Genomic DNA, 17,000 nt, shown 5'->3' on the forward strand with positions numbered 1-17,000 from the left:
ATTCAGCTTGATTGTTTTTTAAAATTATACTTGCAACTTCCCCGTGGATTATTAATAAATGTGTTGTTTAGTTTTTGAGTGTCTGGAGATTTTCTTCATCTTTGTTATTGATTTCTAGGCTGATTGCATTGTGGTCAGAGAACACACTCCGTATGATGTATGATTTCAATTATTCTAAATTTGTTGGAGTTTTTCTTATACCCCAGTATATGATCATCGTGGTATATATTCAGGGGGCACTTGAAAATAATGTTAGTTCTGCTGTTATTGAAGGGGGTGGTCTATAAATGTCAAATAGATACTGTTGGTTACTGCTGTTGTAGAGTTATCCCATATCCTTACTGATCTTCTGTCTAGTTATTCTATCACTGTTGAGAGAGGGGTTTTGAAGTCTTCAACTATAATTGTGAACATTCGTCTAATGTCTCCTTCAGTTTTTTTCTCACATATTTTGCATTTCAGCTGTATGATGAATACGTTTTCAGGATTGCTATGTCTTCTTGGTGGATTGAATCCTTTATTATAATATCCCTCTCTGTCACTGGTAATTTTCTTTACTCTGAAATCCACTTATGTGATATATATATAGCCACATCTCTTTCTTTTCATTAATGTTTATATTTCTTTCTCCATTCTTTTCCTTTCAACCTAAGCTGTAATATTTGAGGTGAGCTTCTTGTGGACAACATAGAGTTGGGTAATGTTTATTTTGAATCCACTCTGCCAACTTCTGTCTTTTAATTGGTGCATTTAGACCATTTACATGTAATATAATGAATGATATGTTCATATTTAAATTTGCCATTTTATTTTTTGTTTCTATTTGTTTTCTTTTTCCTGCCTTCTTGTGAGTTGCTTTAACATTTGATTTATCTATTGTGTTTTTGAGTATATCCCTTTGTATAGTTTTTTAGTGGCTGCTGTAGGCATTACATTAAACATACATACATAATTTATCACATTTTACTGTTTTCATCATTTTACCAGTTCAAGTGTGGAAGCCTTACCTCTCTTTAATTAATCCACTAAAATAAAACCAACTGCCCTGCCCATTTCATGCTCTTCATGTAGTAGACCAACAGGAAAAGATATGAGTCATTTTTTTTTACTGAGATAATTGATATTGATTACCATGAAGATTTATGGCTTATGCCATGAACTTTCATATTAATTCCATAGATGGTAATAAATGCTAATAAGCATTTAAGTCGTAACACAAAAAAAAAGCTAAATAACTTTTTTTATTTATAAAAATAAAATAACTAAAACCTCTAATAGTTGAAGGTCTAATTCATTCTACCAGGCATGAACATAGACCTGCCAAAGTATAGCGTAGATGAGGGAAATCTAAAATAGGTAGTAGAGAGTCAAGCTAATTATCTGCAATTACAGCTTTGGGACAACCAACAGTAGTATGGACTGTATCTTGTTTTGATCACACTTTAGTGAAATCTTTCCATCTCCTAACTGGCCACCAACTTAAAGGGAATTCTGAGTTATGGGGCATATACCCGCCCTGTCTGAGAAGGAATGAGGCTGAATTCATTTTAACAACACCACATAGAGGCTCCAAATCATAGGATGAGAGCTGGATACAACGGGGAACTGCAAATGCATCTGAGTAGCACAGGCATGGATTGCATTGAACACGAATCTCATGTACCTCCTCAGTTTCTCTTGACAGTCTCCTTCTTTCTGAAGGCATCCTCTGCCTCCTGGACCAAGTCACTACCACTGACAGCCTTACCCCTCTTGTGGGAGATGGGGTGTGCTACTCAGCACAAGGAGGCAAAAATATGTGTGGTCCACCACTCTCTGTCAAATTCCTCAAGATGGCTGGCATCCCAGTTTTTGACCCAGACCTGCATGGGCTATAGGCAGATACACACACACAACACTCACAGTCAGCCACGACTTAAGCAGATAAGGAAGAAAGCTAGAAATAACTACACATGGCCGGGCGTGGTGGCTCACGCCTGTAATCGCAGCACTTTGGGAGGCCGAGGTGGGTGAATCACCGCAGGTCAGGAGTTCAAGACCAGCCTGGCCAACATGGTAAAACCCTGTCTCTACTAAAAATATAAAAAATAGCCAGGCGTGGTAGCAGGCACCTATAATCTCCACTACTTGGGAGGCTGAGGCAGGAGAATAGCTTGAACCTGGAAGGCAGAGGTTGCAGTGAGCTGAGATTGTGCCATTGCACTCCAGCCTGGGCAATAAGAGTGAGACTCCATCTCAAAAAAAAAAAAAGAAAAAGAAATAACTACACACTAGTTACCATAATATATAACTTACATTTATTATATCATCTCATTACAAATTGTTTGTAAATCTTTTTACTAAGAGAACATAGATCACTCCTATATCGTTGACAGCTTTGTTTTAATAGCTGCAAATATTTTTGATTCATAACCTTGAGACAATAAGTATTTGTATAATTTCCTATTTTTGTAGGAAAACATACACTTGTTCACTTAAATTTGTAAAGTCTTTGCCATCTGATTGACTTTATTGCTAAATATTGTTATTAGCCCACTTTCCATGACCTCATTAAGTTTTAATAAACTAGCATATAAAAGGCTACACAGGCTTTTAGAATTAAAAGCATTGCAAAAGTCATGCCTCCTTGTGAAAAATTATTAATAAGTTAAATGAGCAAATAAGGAGCTCTTAACAGATTAAGCACAAAGCAAAACATTGATTTCCCTTTATTACCCTTGATTACCAAACTTGCAGTGGGCACTGGGGGAGGGGAGTGCTGATAAGGGATATGTGGGATTCAGAAATGAGACACTTTGAGGTAGAAATTTCTGTCAAGCCCCTCACTGGAGGGGAAGGAGAACACCTTCAGTTTCTCAGCAGAAGTCACTGGCCCTGTGAGAAGGAGACTCTGCCCTTGAGAAGTCTAACCACTGCAGCCTTCATGTCCTTGTTCCGCAGGCTATAAATAAAGGGGTTCAGCAGGGGAGTCACCACGGTGTACATGACAGCAGCCGCTGTATCCTCCTCTACTGAGTTGGAGGAAGAGGATGAGGGGCACAGATACGCCCTGATCACCGTCCCGAAGAACAGAGCAACAACAGCAAGGTGAGAGCCGCAGGTAGAGAAGGCCTTGCGCCTTCCCTGGGCAGAGGGGGCCCTGAGGATGGCTGAAACAATGCGGACATAAGAGACCAGGATGAGCATAAAAGGGATTAAAATGACTGTTCCCCCTAGGAAGAGGAGCACAAGCTCATTGACCCGGGTGTCAGAGCAAGACACTTTCATCAGCGGTCCCAAATCACAGAAGAAGTCAGGAATGATCTTAGAGCAGAAGGAAAGCCGGGATATGAGGAAGGTGTGAGTCATGGCGACAAGACTCGTGAGGGTCCAGCAGGCGGTCACCAGGACGGCACAGCGGTGGAGGCTCATGATCATCATATAGTGGAGTGGGTGGCAAATGGCCACATAGCGGTCATAGGCCATTACAGCCAGGAGAAAGATGTCCATGTCCCCAAAAGCCAAGAAGAAGTAGAGCTGTGCCAAGCACCCTGCATAGGAAATGGACCTGCTCTGGGTCTGGATGTTCACCAGGGCCTTGGGCACGGTGGTGGAGGTGAAAAAGATGTCTGTACATGACAAGCTGGCAAGGAAGAAGTACATGGGGGTGTGGAGGTGTGTGTCGGTGCCAATGGCCAGGACAATGAGTAGGTTCCCAGCCACAGTGACCACGTACATCCACAGAAACAACAGGAAGAGGATGTGTTGCTGCTGTGCCTGCTCTGAGAGTCCCCAGAGGAGGAACTCAAAGGTACTGGTCTGATTCCCTCCTTCCAGGAGCTCAGAAGTCAGAGAAAAAACACCTTGAGTGAGCCCCATTACAGTTCTGTAAAAATGTTTTACTTTAGATTGGTGAGTATGCTATTCTCTGAGCTTTAAGGAAGAAGAAAGAAAGACAGTGTACTTTTATTGACCATCTACTATGTGCACTGCAAATTTTTATTGAAATACACTATGCTGGAAAGTGTGGGAGATACAATGTGAGGTAATTAAAATCCATTTCTCATTTGTTTTTATATACTCTTTTTCATCCCAAATTTCTTTAGCTGTACTCTCAGAGGAGTTAATATCTGTAAAATGAATGAAGGAAAGCATCTTTTTTTTTTTTTTTTTTTTTTTTTTTTTGAGGCAGAGTCTCACTCTGTCGCCGGGGCTGGAATGCAGTGGCCGGATCTCAGCTCACTGCAAGCTCCGCCTCCCGGGTTTACGCCATTCTCCTGCCTCAGCCTCCCGAGTAGCTGGGACTACAGGCTTGAGCCACCGCGCCCGGCCCGGAAAGCATCTTAATTACTGACTCTGGACCTGGCACAGTGCTAGGTAAGTAAGACAGTGGTAACCCTTAACCTCCGGGAATTTTCGATCTAATGGGCTAGACATAACTGTCTCTATTAAAATCTTATATGAGTTGGATTCAGAGTTTCCCAGCCATTCACCTGCTTTCAAACCACTCTCAGACCCCAAGACTGCACCTGTTCTGATTTGTCAAGCCCAAAACTCAATATTCTCTAAAGATGCAATTTCATATTATCTGTTTTTCTGGAAACCAATTCAACAATCAACTATTTAGTAAAGACCCGCTATGTACAGATTACTTTTTGAGGTATCAGTGACATAGTCTTCAGAATCTCAAACAGAACAGAACAGGGTATGTCCTGAAAGAGAAACTGAAGGCCAAAACTCAGCAATCAGGTAACTCACTCCAGGGTACAACTGGAGAAGCAGCCAGGGCTGTTCTGATGGAAGAGGCCTTCATATGGATAGAAATATCAGCTGTAGGCCGGGTGCGGTGGCTCAGGCCTGAAATACCAGCAGTTTGGGAGGCCTGGGTGGCAGATCACTTGAGGTCAGGAGTTCGAGCATAGCCTGGGCAACACGGTGAAACCCCGTCTCTACTAAAAATACAAAAAAGAAACCCCGTCTCTACTAAAAATACAAAAAAATTAGCTGGGTGTGGTGGTGGGTGCCTGTAATCCCAGCTACTCAGGAGGCTGAGGCAGGAGAATCACATGAACCAGGGCGGCAGAGGTTGGTAGTGAGCTGAAATCGCCACACTCATGCCAGCCTAGGCCACAGAAGCGGGGAAAGGGAATAAAGGAAGAAAAAACTAGGCAACAGGGAGTAAAGGTCCCCTAATGATTACGACCACTGCGTTGGGGATGACTTTTCTCTCCATCTCTGACTGGTAAAAGTCCACACATTTCCACGCAAATGCCACCTACTACTTAACACTTCATGGTCCTTCTCTAAGAAAAAGGCTGTTCCTGCACCAAGCTTCCACAAGATTTTGACTACACATTTTTTTTATCAGCACTTGAACATTTTTGTGCCCCCGTATTAATGATAGATTCTGTAACATGCTATGTCTTCCACACAGTAGCTGTAGTAGTGTCTTGACTACAGAAAAATTAAATAACTGTTAAATGATTAGGGTTTCTACTTTTCTCCTTTCTTAGGTCTTACCTTCCTTTCCTGAATTTATTCTAAAGGCTGAGAATTTTAAAACATGGAGTCAAACAGGAGTTCGGGTCAATTCAATTCATTTCAAGTCTGCAAACATTTATCAGTCTTCTCACCCTCTGTCCATGCACCTTGACTATCTATACCCAGAGAAGGAGGGCACTCTGTAGATTTTATCTCTGTGTAAACCCTTGGGCTGAATGGAGTGAAGTGTTAACTGTTGACCGGTGGTGATGGCCTTGAGGAGTCTGTGAAAACGGGAAGTTCTAAAACATAATTTGATCAACTCACAGATAAAACTTTCAGAAGCTTTTGGTATCCTTTGCAACAAGTACATATCTGGAGGAAGAATAAAAAGGGTGCAAAGGGAACTACATTAAGAAAAGGGTGCATGGAACCATTCATATCTGAATTATGTATTTGGGACTAAACAGTGATTGTCTAGATCCGAATTTTCTTTTGTCTCCACTGAGAACCATGCAAAGTGACAAGGAGGGGGAATATAGCTAGGATATGTATACTTTCATTGAAACTGAGAGTCAGAAACATCTCACATTTAAAAAACAAAACAAAACACAACACCTTGGAAATGAGTGGAAGGAAACACCATGAATCAGCCCCATCAATGCAGAAAGTAAAGGCCAAGCAGCAAAGTAGCTGAGTAGGGCAGGGGGTAATGGGGAGTATCAGAATCTACAAATCCTCAGCTGACGGTCATACCTAGAAAGAGAGGACATAACCCTGAGGGATAGTTGTTATGTATAGATCTGAAGAAACAGGGCAAAAAGTCATGCCGAACAAAGGTGAAGAGGAAAGGTGAGGCAGGCAATAAAGCAATCTTCATCATTGTAGCAATGGAAGGAGTCCTCAGATGGAGAATCTGGGCAAGTTACCCTAATCTTGCTAAATCTCTGGTACGGAAAAAAGGCAAATTGTTCAAATGTGAGTCATAACTAATGACTAAATTGCTGGACCTATAGAGAAATATAAAAAAGGAACCCCTGAAAAGTGAAGCTTTTTATAAGAGAACTCAACTAGGAAATTGTCTCCATTGAGAAAAATTCCAATACAATAATATGTCTTCAAGAATTCTCAAAGTCATGGCCGGGCGTGGTGGCTCAAGCCTGTAATCCCAGCACTTTGGGAGGCCGAGACGGGCGGATCACGAGGTCAGAAGATCGAGACCATCCTGGCTAATACGGTGAAACCCCGTCTCTACTAAAAAATACAAAAAACTAGCCGGGCGAGGTGGCGGGCGCCTGTAGTCCCAGCTACTCGGGAGGCTGAGGCAGGAGAATGGCATAAACCCGGGAGGCGGAGCTTGCAGTGAGCTGAGATCCGGCCACTGCACTCCAGCCTGGGCGACAGAGCGAGACTCCATCTCAAAAAAAAATAAAATAAGAATTTTCAAAGTCATAAAACTAATTGTGAAAGAATACTACAAATAGGAAATAAACTCAGAGAAAATATACCCGGACCACAAGAAGGTGTGAAATAGGACCTGAGAGAAGTCTGGATAGAAACTGAAGCAAAAGTCACTTATTTGATGAAGACTAAGTTACAGAGATTTTTAAAAAATGAACAATATAGAAATCAGAAAGGCAAAAGAAACAAAAATAAAGAATGGGGTAAAAGAGTTAGAGAGAAAGAAATTGGTATAGAAGACTGACCAAGAAGATTATATTATAAGCAGAATCCCAAAGAAAAAAGTAAACTTCAGAATAGAAGATTTAAAATTTAAATGAACTTCCCAGAAATGAAAGAAGACTTTAGTCTACATATTGAAAACGCATATATCTCAGTAAATTCCAAAAAGTATCTTAGTAAAGTTGCTAGACCTTCAAAATAAACAAAGAATCCTTCAGGTAACCAGTTCCTCCTCCTCCACCGAAAAAAAATCAAGTTGGCATCAGTCTTGATAGCAACTTTCTATACCAGAAAGTAATAAAAGAACACTTACAAGAAACTCAGAAATATAAAGATGAGCCAGGAATTTTATGGCAACCAATCTGTACTTGTATAAGGGCGATAAGCACAGAGTTTGAACATAAAAAAACAGAAACTCAGGGATTATTGTTCCCATGGCTCTTTCTGGGGTTTCTATTAGAAGATGAAGTTCATATAATCAAGAAAATGTTGGAATAAGCTTAGCAAAAATACAAGTGAAAAGCATTGAATATCGATTTACTGTAGAACTAAACTAGGATCAGAATGTGGGGCTAAAGGTGACAGAATAATACCTAAATGCAATATATGCTAATAATATGCAAATAACCAATCAATGGGAAAAGGAAGAAAGTAGGAAGTCTATTTCTTTTTTTTTTTTTTTTTTTTGAGACGGAGTCTCGCTCTGTCACCCAGGCTGGAGTGCAGTGGCCGGATCTCAGCTCACTGCAAGCTCCGCCTCCTGGGTTTACGCCATTCTCCTGCCTCAGTCTCCCGAGTAGCTGGGACTACAGATGCCCACCACCTCGCCCGGCTAGCTTTTTGTATTTTTTTTTAGTAGAGACGGGGTTTCACCGTGTTAGCCAGGATGGTCTCAATCTCCTGACCTCGTGATCCACCCGTCTCGGCCTCCCAAAGTACTGGGATTACAGGCTTGAGCCACCGCGCCCGGCCGGAAGTCTATTTCTGATTATCTCTTAGGAGAAAAGGAATATCATATTAAGCAAATAAGTCAAATAGAAGCTTAAGCTTGTCTAAGAGGATAAAGAAAGAACATTCTTGAAAAAATAGTAATATTGAATGGTGGAAAAGGGAGAATAAGGTTTACAAGTTAATTTCATTGTATATAGTAAGGAACAAAAAGATACTGTCTAAAGAAAGAAGAGGCTAAAAGTATTAAGATCTTAGCATTATGTAAACTTCCTATGATCAGAAAGAGAATGGCAGACTACATATTAAACATAAAGTCATATGGCACACCTAGGCCTACACATCAGTTATGTTAATAAATGTAAATGAGCTTAATGAACCTTTTAAAAGAAAAATGCTTTAAATTGACTCTCAAAGCAAAACCCAACTCTATTCTGTGTATAAGAGAAATTGCTAAAATAAAGTAATTCAGAATGATTGAAAATGAAATGATAGGCAAAGGCATAGGAGGCTAATGTGACCAAAACAGCATGATCCTTATATCAAAAAACAGAATTCAGGAAGACAAAATTAAACAATATGCAGGCTACTTTATAAAAATTAAACGTACAGTCAAAATAAAATTGTTTTTAAAAATCTATAAAATTTATGAAGCTTAGTTTGGCTTAGTTCAATCATTGTAGAAGACAGTGTGGTGATTCCTCAAGGATCTAGAACCAGAAATACCATTTGACCCAGCAATCCCATTACTGGGTGTATACCCAAAGGATTATAAATCATTCTACTATAAAGACACACGCACACGTATGTTTATCGTGGCACTGTTCACAATAGCAAAGGCTTGGAACCAACCCAAATGCCCATCAATGATAGACTGGATAAAGAAAATGTGGCATATGTACACCATGTCTTTTGCAGGGACATGGATGCAGCTGGAAACCATCATTCTCAGCAAACTAACACAAAAACAGAAAACCAAACCCTGCATGTTCTCACTCGTAAGTGGGAGTTGAACAATGAGAACACTTGGACACAGGGTGGGGAACATCACACACCAGGGCCTGTTGTGGTGTTGGGGCATAGGGGAGGGATAGCATTAAGAGAAATACCTAATGTAGGTGATGGGTTGATGGGTGCAGCAAACCACCTTGGAACATGTATACCTATGTAACAAACCTGCACGTTCTGCACATGTATCCTAGAACTTAAAGTATAATAAAAAAAGATCTATAATATCTGGGTACCACATAAAACAAATTTTCTTAAAGTAGAAACTATAAAAGATCTGCAAAGAAACAAATACATTAATAAAAAGAGGTTTTGTCAGTCCAAGGCAGATCAAGTGATTAAAAAGGAAGGATAGAAAATATCAAAATAATATGTGCATTTGTGTGTATGAGTATGTTTTAACAATGGTAATGAATACTTTACTTTCAAGTTCCTACAGAACATTTTAAAAAGACAGTTTATAGAGCCACAGACAAAACCTCAAATGAATTCCAAAAAGTAGCAATAATTCAATTAATGATCTCTGCCAAAAACAATGCAATAAAAATTACACAAATAGAAATTAATTACAAAACCAAAAAATAAAAATGGCCTTTTAACCTGGAAAAAATGTTTAAATATCTTCATTAAATAACTCTAGGGTCCAAAGGAGATATAAAGATCTAAATTCCAGAACTTTTAGAAAACAATAGCAGTAATAATACCACATATCAGAATCTATAGAATATTGTTAACACCATAAAGAATAAAACATATGAATTAAGCATCTAAAAATTAAATTGAAAGGAAGGAGAAAAATATTTAAAGCAAAACTTGAGTTAGAAATCAGAACACAAAGTTAAAAAAAAAACAACAGTTCTTTGGTCTTCAATAAACAGTTTTGGGTCTCTTGCAAAAGGATGAATTGGAACTTGTACCTCAGATTATATACAAAATTAACTCAAAATGGATTAAAGACCTGTGTAAGAGCTAGAGTTATAAAAGTCATAAGAGGAAATACAGGCATAAATCATTGTGACCTTGGATAAGGCAATAGTTTGTTAAATATAACACCAAAAGCACACAACAAAATGAAAAGCAGACAAATTGCACATCATCAAAATTTAGAACATTTGTGCTTCAAAGGACACTATTAAGAAAGTGAGAAGACAGCTTATGGAATAGCTCACTTCTCACATAGCAGAAAATTTCATTTTCTCCTATTCCATAAGCAGATAAGGGATTTCTATCTAGAATATAGAAAAACACAAATGCAACTCAATAATGAAAAAGACAACTAACAATAGTATGTTTTAGGAATCAGTTCCGACGTGAGTTTTTTCCAAGCAACCTGGCTGAAACCATATAATAGGATGCATTTTTCTTTGTGAGGGGCTACATGATCATTTTCTAGAAAGCATAGGTATCTGCACTTACCTTTTTATATGAAGAAAATAGTGTCCTTGTGGTTTTCAAAACAAATGTGAAATAAAATTGTTTCACCTGAAAAAAAAAAAAAAAACAAAACAACAATGAGATACCACTTCCCACCCTCTAGGATGGCTGGAGTCAGTAAGTCGGGTAATAATATGCATTATCAAGGATGTGGAGAAACTGGAACCCTCATACACTGCTGCTGGGAATGTAAAAAGGTGCACCTCGCTGGAAAACAGTTTGGTAATCATTCACAAGGTTAAACGGAGATTACCGTAGGACCCAGCAATTCCACCCTTAGGTATACACAAGAGAAATGAAAACAAACATCCACACAGACATTTTACACATACGTTCATAGCAGCATTATTCATACTAGAGGAAAACCAAACAACCCAAACACCCACCAGCTGGCGAACGGATAAATGCAACGTAAAACGTGACGTATCTGTAGAGTGGAATAGTAGAGGAACAAAAAGGAATGATGTACTGACACACGCTTCCACATGGATGAGCTTGGAAAACACGATGCTCAGTGAATAGTAGAGCAACAAAAAGGAATGATGTACTGACACACGCTTCCACATGGATGAGCTTGGAAAACACGATGCTCAGTGAATAGTAGAGCAACAAAAAGGAATGATGTACTGACACACGCTTCCACATGGATGAGCTTGGAAAACACGATGCTCAGTGAATAGTAGAGCAACAAAAAGGAATGATGTACTGACACACGCTTCCACATGGATGAGCTTGGAAAACACGATGCTCAGTGAATAGTAGAGCAACAAAAAGGAATGATGTACTGACACACGCTTCCACATGGATGAGCTTGGAAAACACGATGCTCAGTGAATAGTAGAGCAACAAAAAGGAATGATGTACTGACACACGCTTCCACATGGATGAGCTTGGAAAACACGATGCTCAGTGAATAGTAGAGCAACAAAAAGGAATGATGTACTGACACACGCTTCCACATGGATGAGCTTGGAAAACACGATGCTCAGTGAATAGTAGAGCAACAAAAAGGAATGATGTACTGACACACGCTTCCACATGGATGAGCTTGGAAAACACGATGCTCAGTGAATAGTAGAGCAACAAAAAGGAATGATGTACTGACACACGCTTCCACATGGATGAGCTTGGAAAACACGATGCTCAGTGAATAGTAGAGCAACAAAAAGGAATGATGTACTGACACACGCTTCCACATGGATGAGCTTGGAAAACACGATGCTCAGTGAATAGTAGAGCAACAAAAAGGAATGATGTACTGACACACGCTTCCACATGGATGAGCTTGGAAAACACGATGCTCAGTGAATAGTAGAGCAACAAAAAGGAATGATGTACTGACACACGCTTCCACATGGATGAGCTTGGAAAACACGATGCTCAGTGAATAGTAGAGCAACAAAAAGGAATGATGTACTGACACACGCTTCCACATGGATGAGCTTGGAAAACACGATGCTCAGTGAATAGTAGAGCAACAAAAAGGAATGATGTACTGACACACGCTTCCACATGGATGAGCTTGGAAAACACGATGCTCAGTGAATAGTAGAGCAACAAAAAGGAATGATGTACTGACACACGCTTCCACATGGATGAGCTTGGAAAACACAATGCTCAGTGAAAGAAGCCAGTCATGGGACCGCATATTGTATGAGTCCATTTATATGAAAGATCCAGAATTGGTGAATCCATAGAGACAGAAAGGAGATGAGTGTCTACCAGGGCTGGGAGAGATGGGCAAGTGTGGGTCATTAAGGAGCTGTGGGGGTTTCTTTTTGGAGTGACGAAAATGTTCTAAATTTGACTGTAATGATTGTTGCACAACTCTGAATATAGTAAAAGTCATTGAACTGTACATTGTGAATGGGTGAATTATATGGTATGTGAGGTATATCTCAGTAAAGCTGTTAATTGTTTAAAAAAAATGGTTCTTTGAAAAAGTCAATAAAAGAGATAAGCCACTTGCTAACCTAAACAAGGGGAAGGGGAAGAGACAGAAAGAACACAAATAGACAAAGGTAAGTAATGAAAAGGAACATACACACTGAAAAAGAAACTTTTTAAAATCACAAGACTGTTTTGCATAAGAATAAATGTGTAACCCTAGATGAACTGAATGATCTTTGGAAAAGGCAATGTACCAAAAATAACCCTGGAAGGGATTAAAAAAAAAAAAAAAGTCTAAGCTGATCATATTCCACAAAGAAAAAAATGTATTAATCATTTTTCTCTTGTTAATACTGTGATAGAAACGACCCTCAAATCCCAGTGGCTTAAAAAAGCAAAGATTTATTTGCTCACTTGTATGACCTAACAACTGCAAGTTGTGTGTACTTTTGGTCAGCACTGCTTCATGTGTCTTCGTCTTGGGACATTTCTTCACTTCCTGTATTTAACCAGCCTTGCATTCCTGGGATATGGCCATTTCGGATGCTCTAAGAATGCCATTCTTGGAGAAAAAAGCAGAGAGCTGACAGAAACCCACAGTGGCTCTTAAAGCTTTTGCTTGGAACTGGCACACATCATGTCCAGGCAAAGAATGAGAGTGTATAATCCTTTTTCAGAGAAAGTGGAAAACAGTTGAGAGCAAAAATACGGTCTCGTCTGCCAAGAAGCTATCCTCTAAAGAAGTGCCAGGATGACTTAGTGTCACAAGAGATTTGCCTAGGCATTAAAACGGAAATCTCTTTTTCTATTAACAGAAGAAAAATCTTCCAAAATACTTTTATAAAGCAGGTATAATATTTTGATAAGTATTGCACAAAATTAAGACCACAGAAGAATCTCACTTGTGAGTATTGATGCAAAACTCAAAACATAAGCAGAAGCTAACAAAACACTAGAAGAACACTACACATCTAGGCTGGGCGTGGTGGCTCACATCTGGAATCCCAGCACTTTGGGAGGCTGAGGCAGGCAGAGCACCTGAGGTCAGGCGTTCAAGACCAGCCTGGCCAACATGGTGAAACCCCATCTGTACTAAAAATACAAAAATTAGCCAGGTGTGGTGGCAGGCGCCTGTAGTCCCAGCTACTTGGGAGGCTGAGGCGAGAGAATTGCTTGAACCCAGGAAGCAGAGGTTGCAGTGAGCCAAGATGGTGCCACTGCACTCCAGCCTGGGCAACAGAGCTAGACTCTGTCTCAAAAAAAAAAAAAAAGGAACACTACATCTTCATCATGTGGGACTGATTCCAGGAATGCAAGGCTGGTTAAATACAGGAGAAACATAATCACCCACGGGAATGCTGAGAAGCCATTGTTATAGACTAAAAGTCTATAAGAGGAATCATAACTAGTTGCACAAGTTCCCTTCCCTCTAACATCATCCTCCCAGGAAACCCATCCCAGCCTCAGCAGGGAAGCTTTGGCAGGAACATGCTGTGCTGTTTTACTGTACCGGGAATGCTCCTTTCCCTGGGGTGGATGAGGGTCTTGCTCTAAGCCTGCATTCTTGGGTCTGGTAGAGCCAGGCATCCGTCCCAGTGCCTGAGTCTTTGCTCCAGTGGAGAGGACATGGCCTTCAGAGATCACTGGCAGCCTCGTGTTTCTGTCCAACCCATGGGACCCAAGCCCTCTCCCAGCTGTTCACACAATTCTTCATCGCCACTCACCTCTCTCTGCTCCTGTCTGTTGCTGGCTGCATGTAGAGCACAGCTGATTCCATACTCTTCTCTCCCCTGCACTGTATCTAGATGAACCTGACCTGTGACTGAGCTTCCCTGATTTCCCCACCAGTGATGGGAGTCTGTCTTTTTCTTGTGACAACTTACCTGTTACTCCTCAAGGTATTCTCTTACTTATCATCTCTCGTTTCTCCCTTTTGTTAAAAGAATTAGCATTGGAATTAGAGGTGCTGTGAAAGACCACCTAGTTCATCTTTTCTGTCAATTCAAGAATCCTCTCGCCAGCATCCGGGAGAGGTGTTTTGCCTGCTTAGGGACCTACAGCCATGGGGAGCTCCCCCTCAGGAGAGCAACCTACTACGCTTTGAAGATGCTTCCTTTTTACCCTATGACACTGGAAGTTCTGGGCACTTCCTAATACTATCAGGATGTAGCCAGGCGCGGTGGCTCACGCCTCTAATCCCAGCACTTTGGGAGGCCAAGACGGGTGGATCACGAGGTCAGCAGATCGAGACCATCCTGGCTAACACGGTGAAACCCCGTCTCTACTAAAAATACAAAAAACTAGCCGGGCGAGGTGGCGGGCGCCTGTAGTCCCAGCTACTCGGGAGGCTGAGGCAGGAGAACGGCGTGAACCCGGGAGGCGGAGCTTGCGGTGAGCTGAGATCCGGCCACTGCACTCCAGCCTGGGCCACAGAGCGAGACTCCGTCTCAAAAAAAAAAAAAAAATACTATCAGGATGTGTTTTAAAAACACTTTTCAGTTAATATTATATTTTACCTGTCTAAAATATAATATTATTTACACACATTTACAATTACAGTGCATTTACCTGTGTCATTAAGCTACCAGTCTTTATTCATTTTTCCTCATTATTTTTATCTCTTTTTGCTTTCATATGAAACTTTTGACAGAGTCTTAAGTTTTTACTCTACAAAATAGATGATTGCTTCTGGAATATTGATATTAATATTATCGGTACCCTAATGTAGGTTTTTAAAATTTACATTTTCATGCTGAAATATTTTAAATGTATTGACAAGTATGATGCACTGACCTGTGTTAAGTGTTCTTCAAAACATGATTTTAACAATGCATGATTTCCTCTATCTATGCAAATGCTGCCTTACCCTCCCCTCCTCTATTCCAGCCACTCTGAGCCACTTAGTGCTCATATATACATACATACACACACACACACATATTCCCTTGTGTCTGTCTATCCATCCATCCCTTGTATCCAGGCTTACAGATACCCCCAGATACTTACAAGGTTTCTGGCATATAGTTTATACTCAGTTAATATTTGTTAAATGAGTGAATGTCATACTGTTAGTAAAGGAAACGTCACCTGTTCTCGCCTCTTGCCAGAGATCCGCTTTGACGGGAGAGAGCTTCGAGTTCACCTAGAAAATGAGAAGGAATCAACTTGCTGTGGTCAAACACAAGAGCTCAAGAGTCCAAGATTTTAGAATTTGAGAGAAATGGGCTTGAGTCTTGATTCTACCATTTAAAAGTTATATGAACTTTAAATAATTTTTTAAGTGATTAGAGATAGGGTCTTGCCCTGTCACCCAGGCTGGAGTGTAGTGGTACAATCATAGCTCACTTTAGCCTCAAACTTCTGTGCTCAAGCGATTCTCCTGCCTTAACCTCTTGTGTAGCTGGGACTATAGGCAAAGGCCACTATGCCCAGCTTATGTGCAAATTTTAAGTATTTTCTCTAAACATCAACTTCCTCACCTGTAAATGGAGATAATAGTTTCTTCCTTTTAGTGTATTGTAAAGGTTGAATAAAACACGTAAAGAACTTTGGAAAGCATCCTGGACAGTAAGCTCTCAATAAATGCTGCTTCGTACTCAACAGTTTGGTGAATATTTACCTTTGAAATTTAAAAGTTCCAGGATATGTACATTCATTCATAAGTCATTGTTCTTCAATAATTATTTGCAGAATTCTGAGAGCCATTTAGATTTACAATTGTAAGTCTCCTTCTATTTCAGAACAAAGGGCTCTAATATTTTCCTTTGGAGTTTCTCAAATTTTTGCATTGGATTTTAGTTCTCTATTCCCTGTAACTGTCAGGCAGAAGGTAGGGTGATGCAGCCAAGGATCCCCTGCGGCCACCTGAAGCTTGGAGAGACAGAGAAGGATCCTGTCCTGGAGCCTTGGAGGGAATGTGGCCCTACTGACACCTTGATTTGGGACTTCTCGCCTCCAGAACTGTGAGAAAGTGAATTTCTGTGGTTTTAGGCCACCAAGTTTGTGACAATTTGTTGCAGCAGCAGTAGCAGGACACATACCAGGTAAAGTAACTCAGGTTCCAGGGATTTGGATGTGGACATATTTGAGAAGCCATTAATTAGCCTACCAGTCTTTATTCATTTTTTTTTCTCATTATTTTTATTTCTTGTTGCTTTCCTGTGAAACTTTTGAGGAAAGCTTAAGTTTTTGCTCTACAAAATGGATGACCACCTCTGGAGTCTTCATATTAATATTATCTGCACCCTATTAGGCTTTTTACATTTACATTTTTATGTTGAAATATTTTAAAGTAAATTGTGGCCGGGCGCAGTGGCTCAAGCCTGTAATCCCAGCACTTTGGGAGGCCGAGACGGGTGGATCACGAGGTCAGGAGATCGAGACCATCCTGGCCTACACAGTGAAACCCCGTCTCTACTAAAAAACACAAAAAACTAGCCGGGTGAGGTGGTGGGCGTCTGTAGTCCCAGCTACTCGGGAGGCTGAGGCAGGAGAATGGCGTAAACCCGGGAGGCGGAGCTTGCAGTGAGCCGAGATTGCGCCACTGCACTCCAGCCTGGGCGACAGAGCGAGACTCC

General features: G+C 40.5%; 1 protein-coding gene and 1 long non-coding RNA gene across 2 annotated transcripts in view; both read right to left on the reverse strand.

The window, feature by feature from the left end:
- The window catches only part of LOC115894877, a 31,424-nt gene that overhangs the window by 12,164 nt on the left and 2,260 nt on the right, over positions 1 to 17,000 (reverse strand). The window contains exon 2 of the long non-coding RNA XR_004055098.1: positions 15,511 to 15,565. This is a non-coding gene — a long non-coding RNA (uncharacterized LOC115894877). The remainder of the gene's footprint in view (positions 1 to 15,510; positions 15,566 to 17,000) is intronic.
- Positions 2,866 to 3,858, reverse strand: LOC104677247 (olfactory receptor 1P1). The gene has a single exon (XM_010382230.2). The coding sequence runs from the start codon at positions 3,856 to 3,858 to the stop codon at positions 2,866 to 2,868; it is 993 nt and encodes a 330-aa protein (XP_010380532.2).

This window comes from Rhinopithecus roxellana, chromosome 19 (assembly GCF_007565055.1).
Source record: "Rhinopithecus roxellana isolate Shanxi Qingling chromosome 19, ASM756505v1, whole genome shotgun sequence".
Taxonomy (NCBI): domain Eukaryota; kingdom Metazoa; phylum Chordata; class Mammalia; order Primates; family Cercopithecidae; genus Rhinopithecus; species Rhinopithecus roxellana.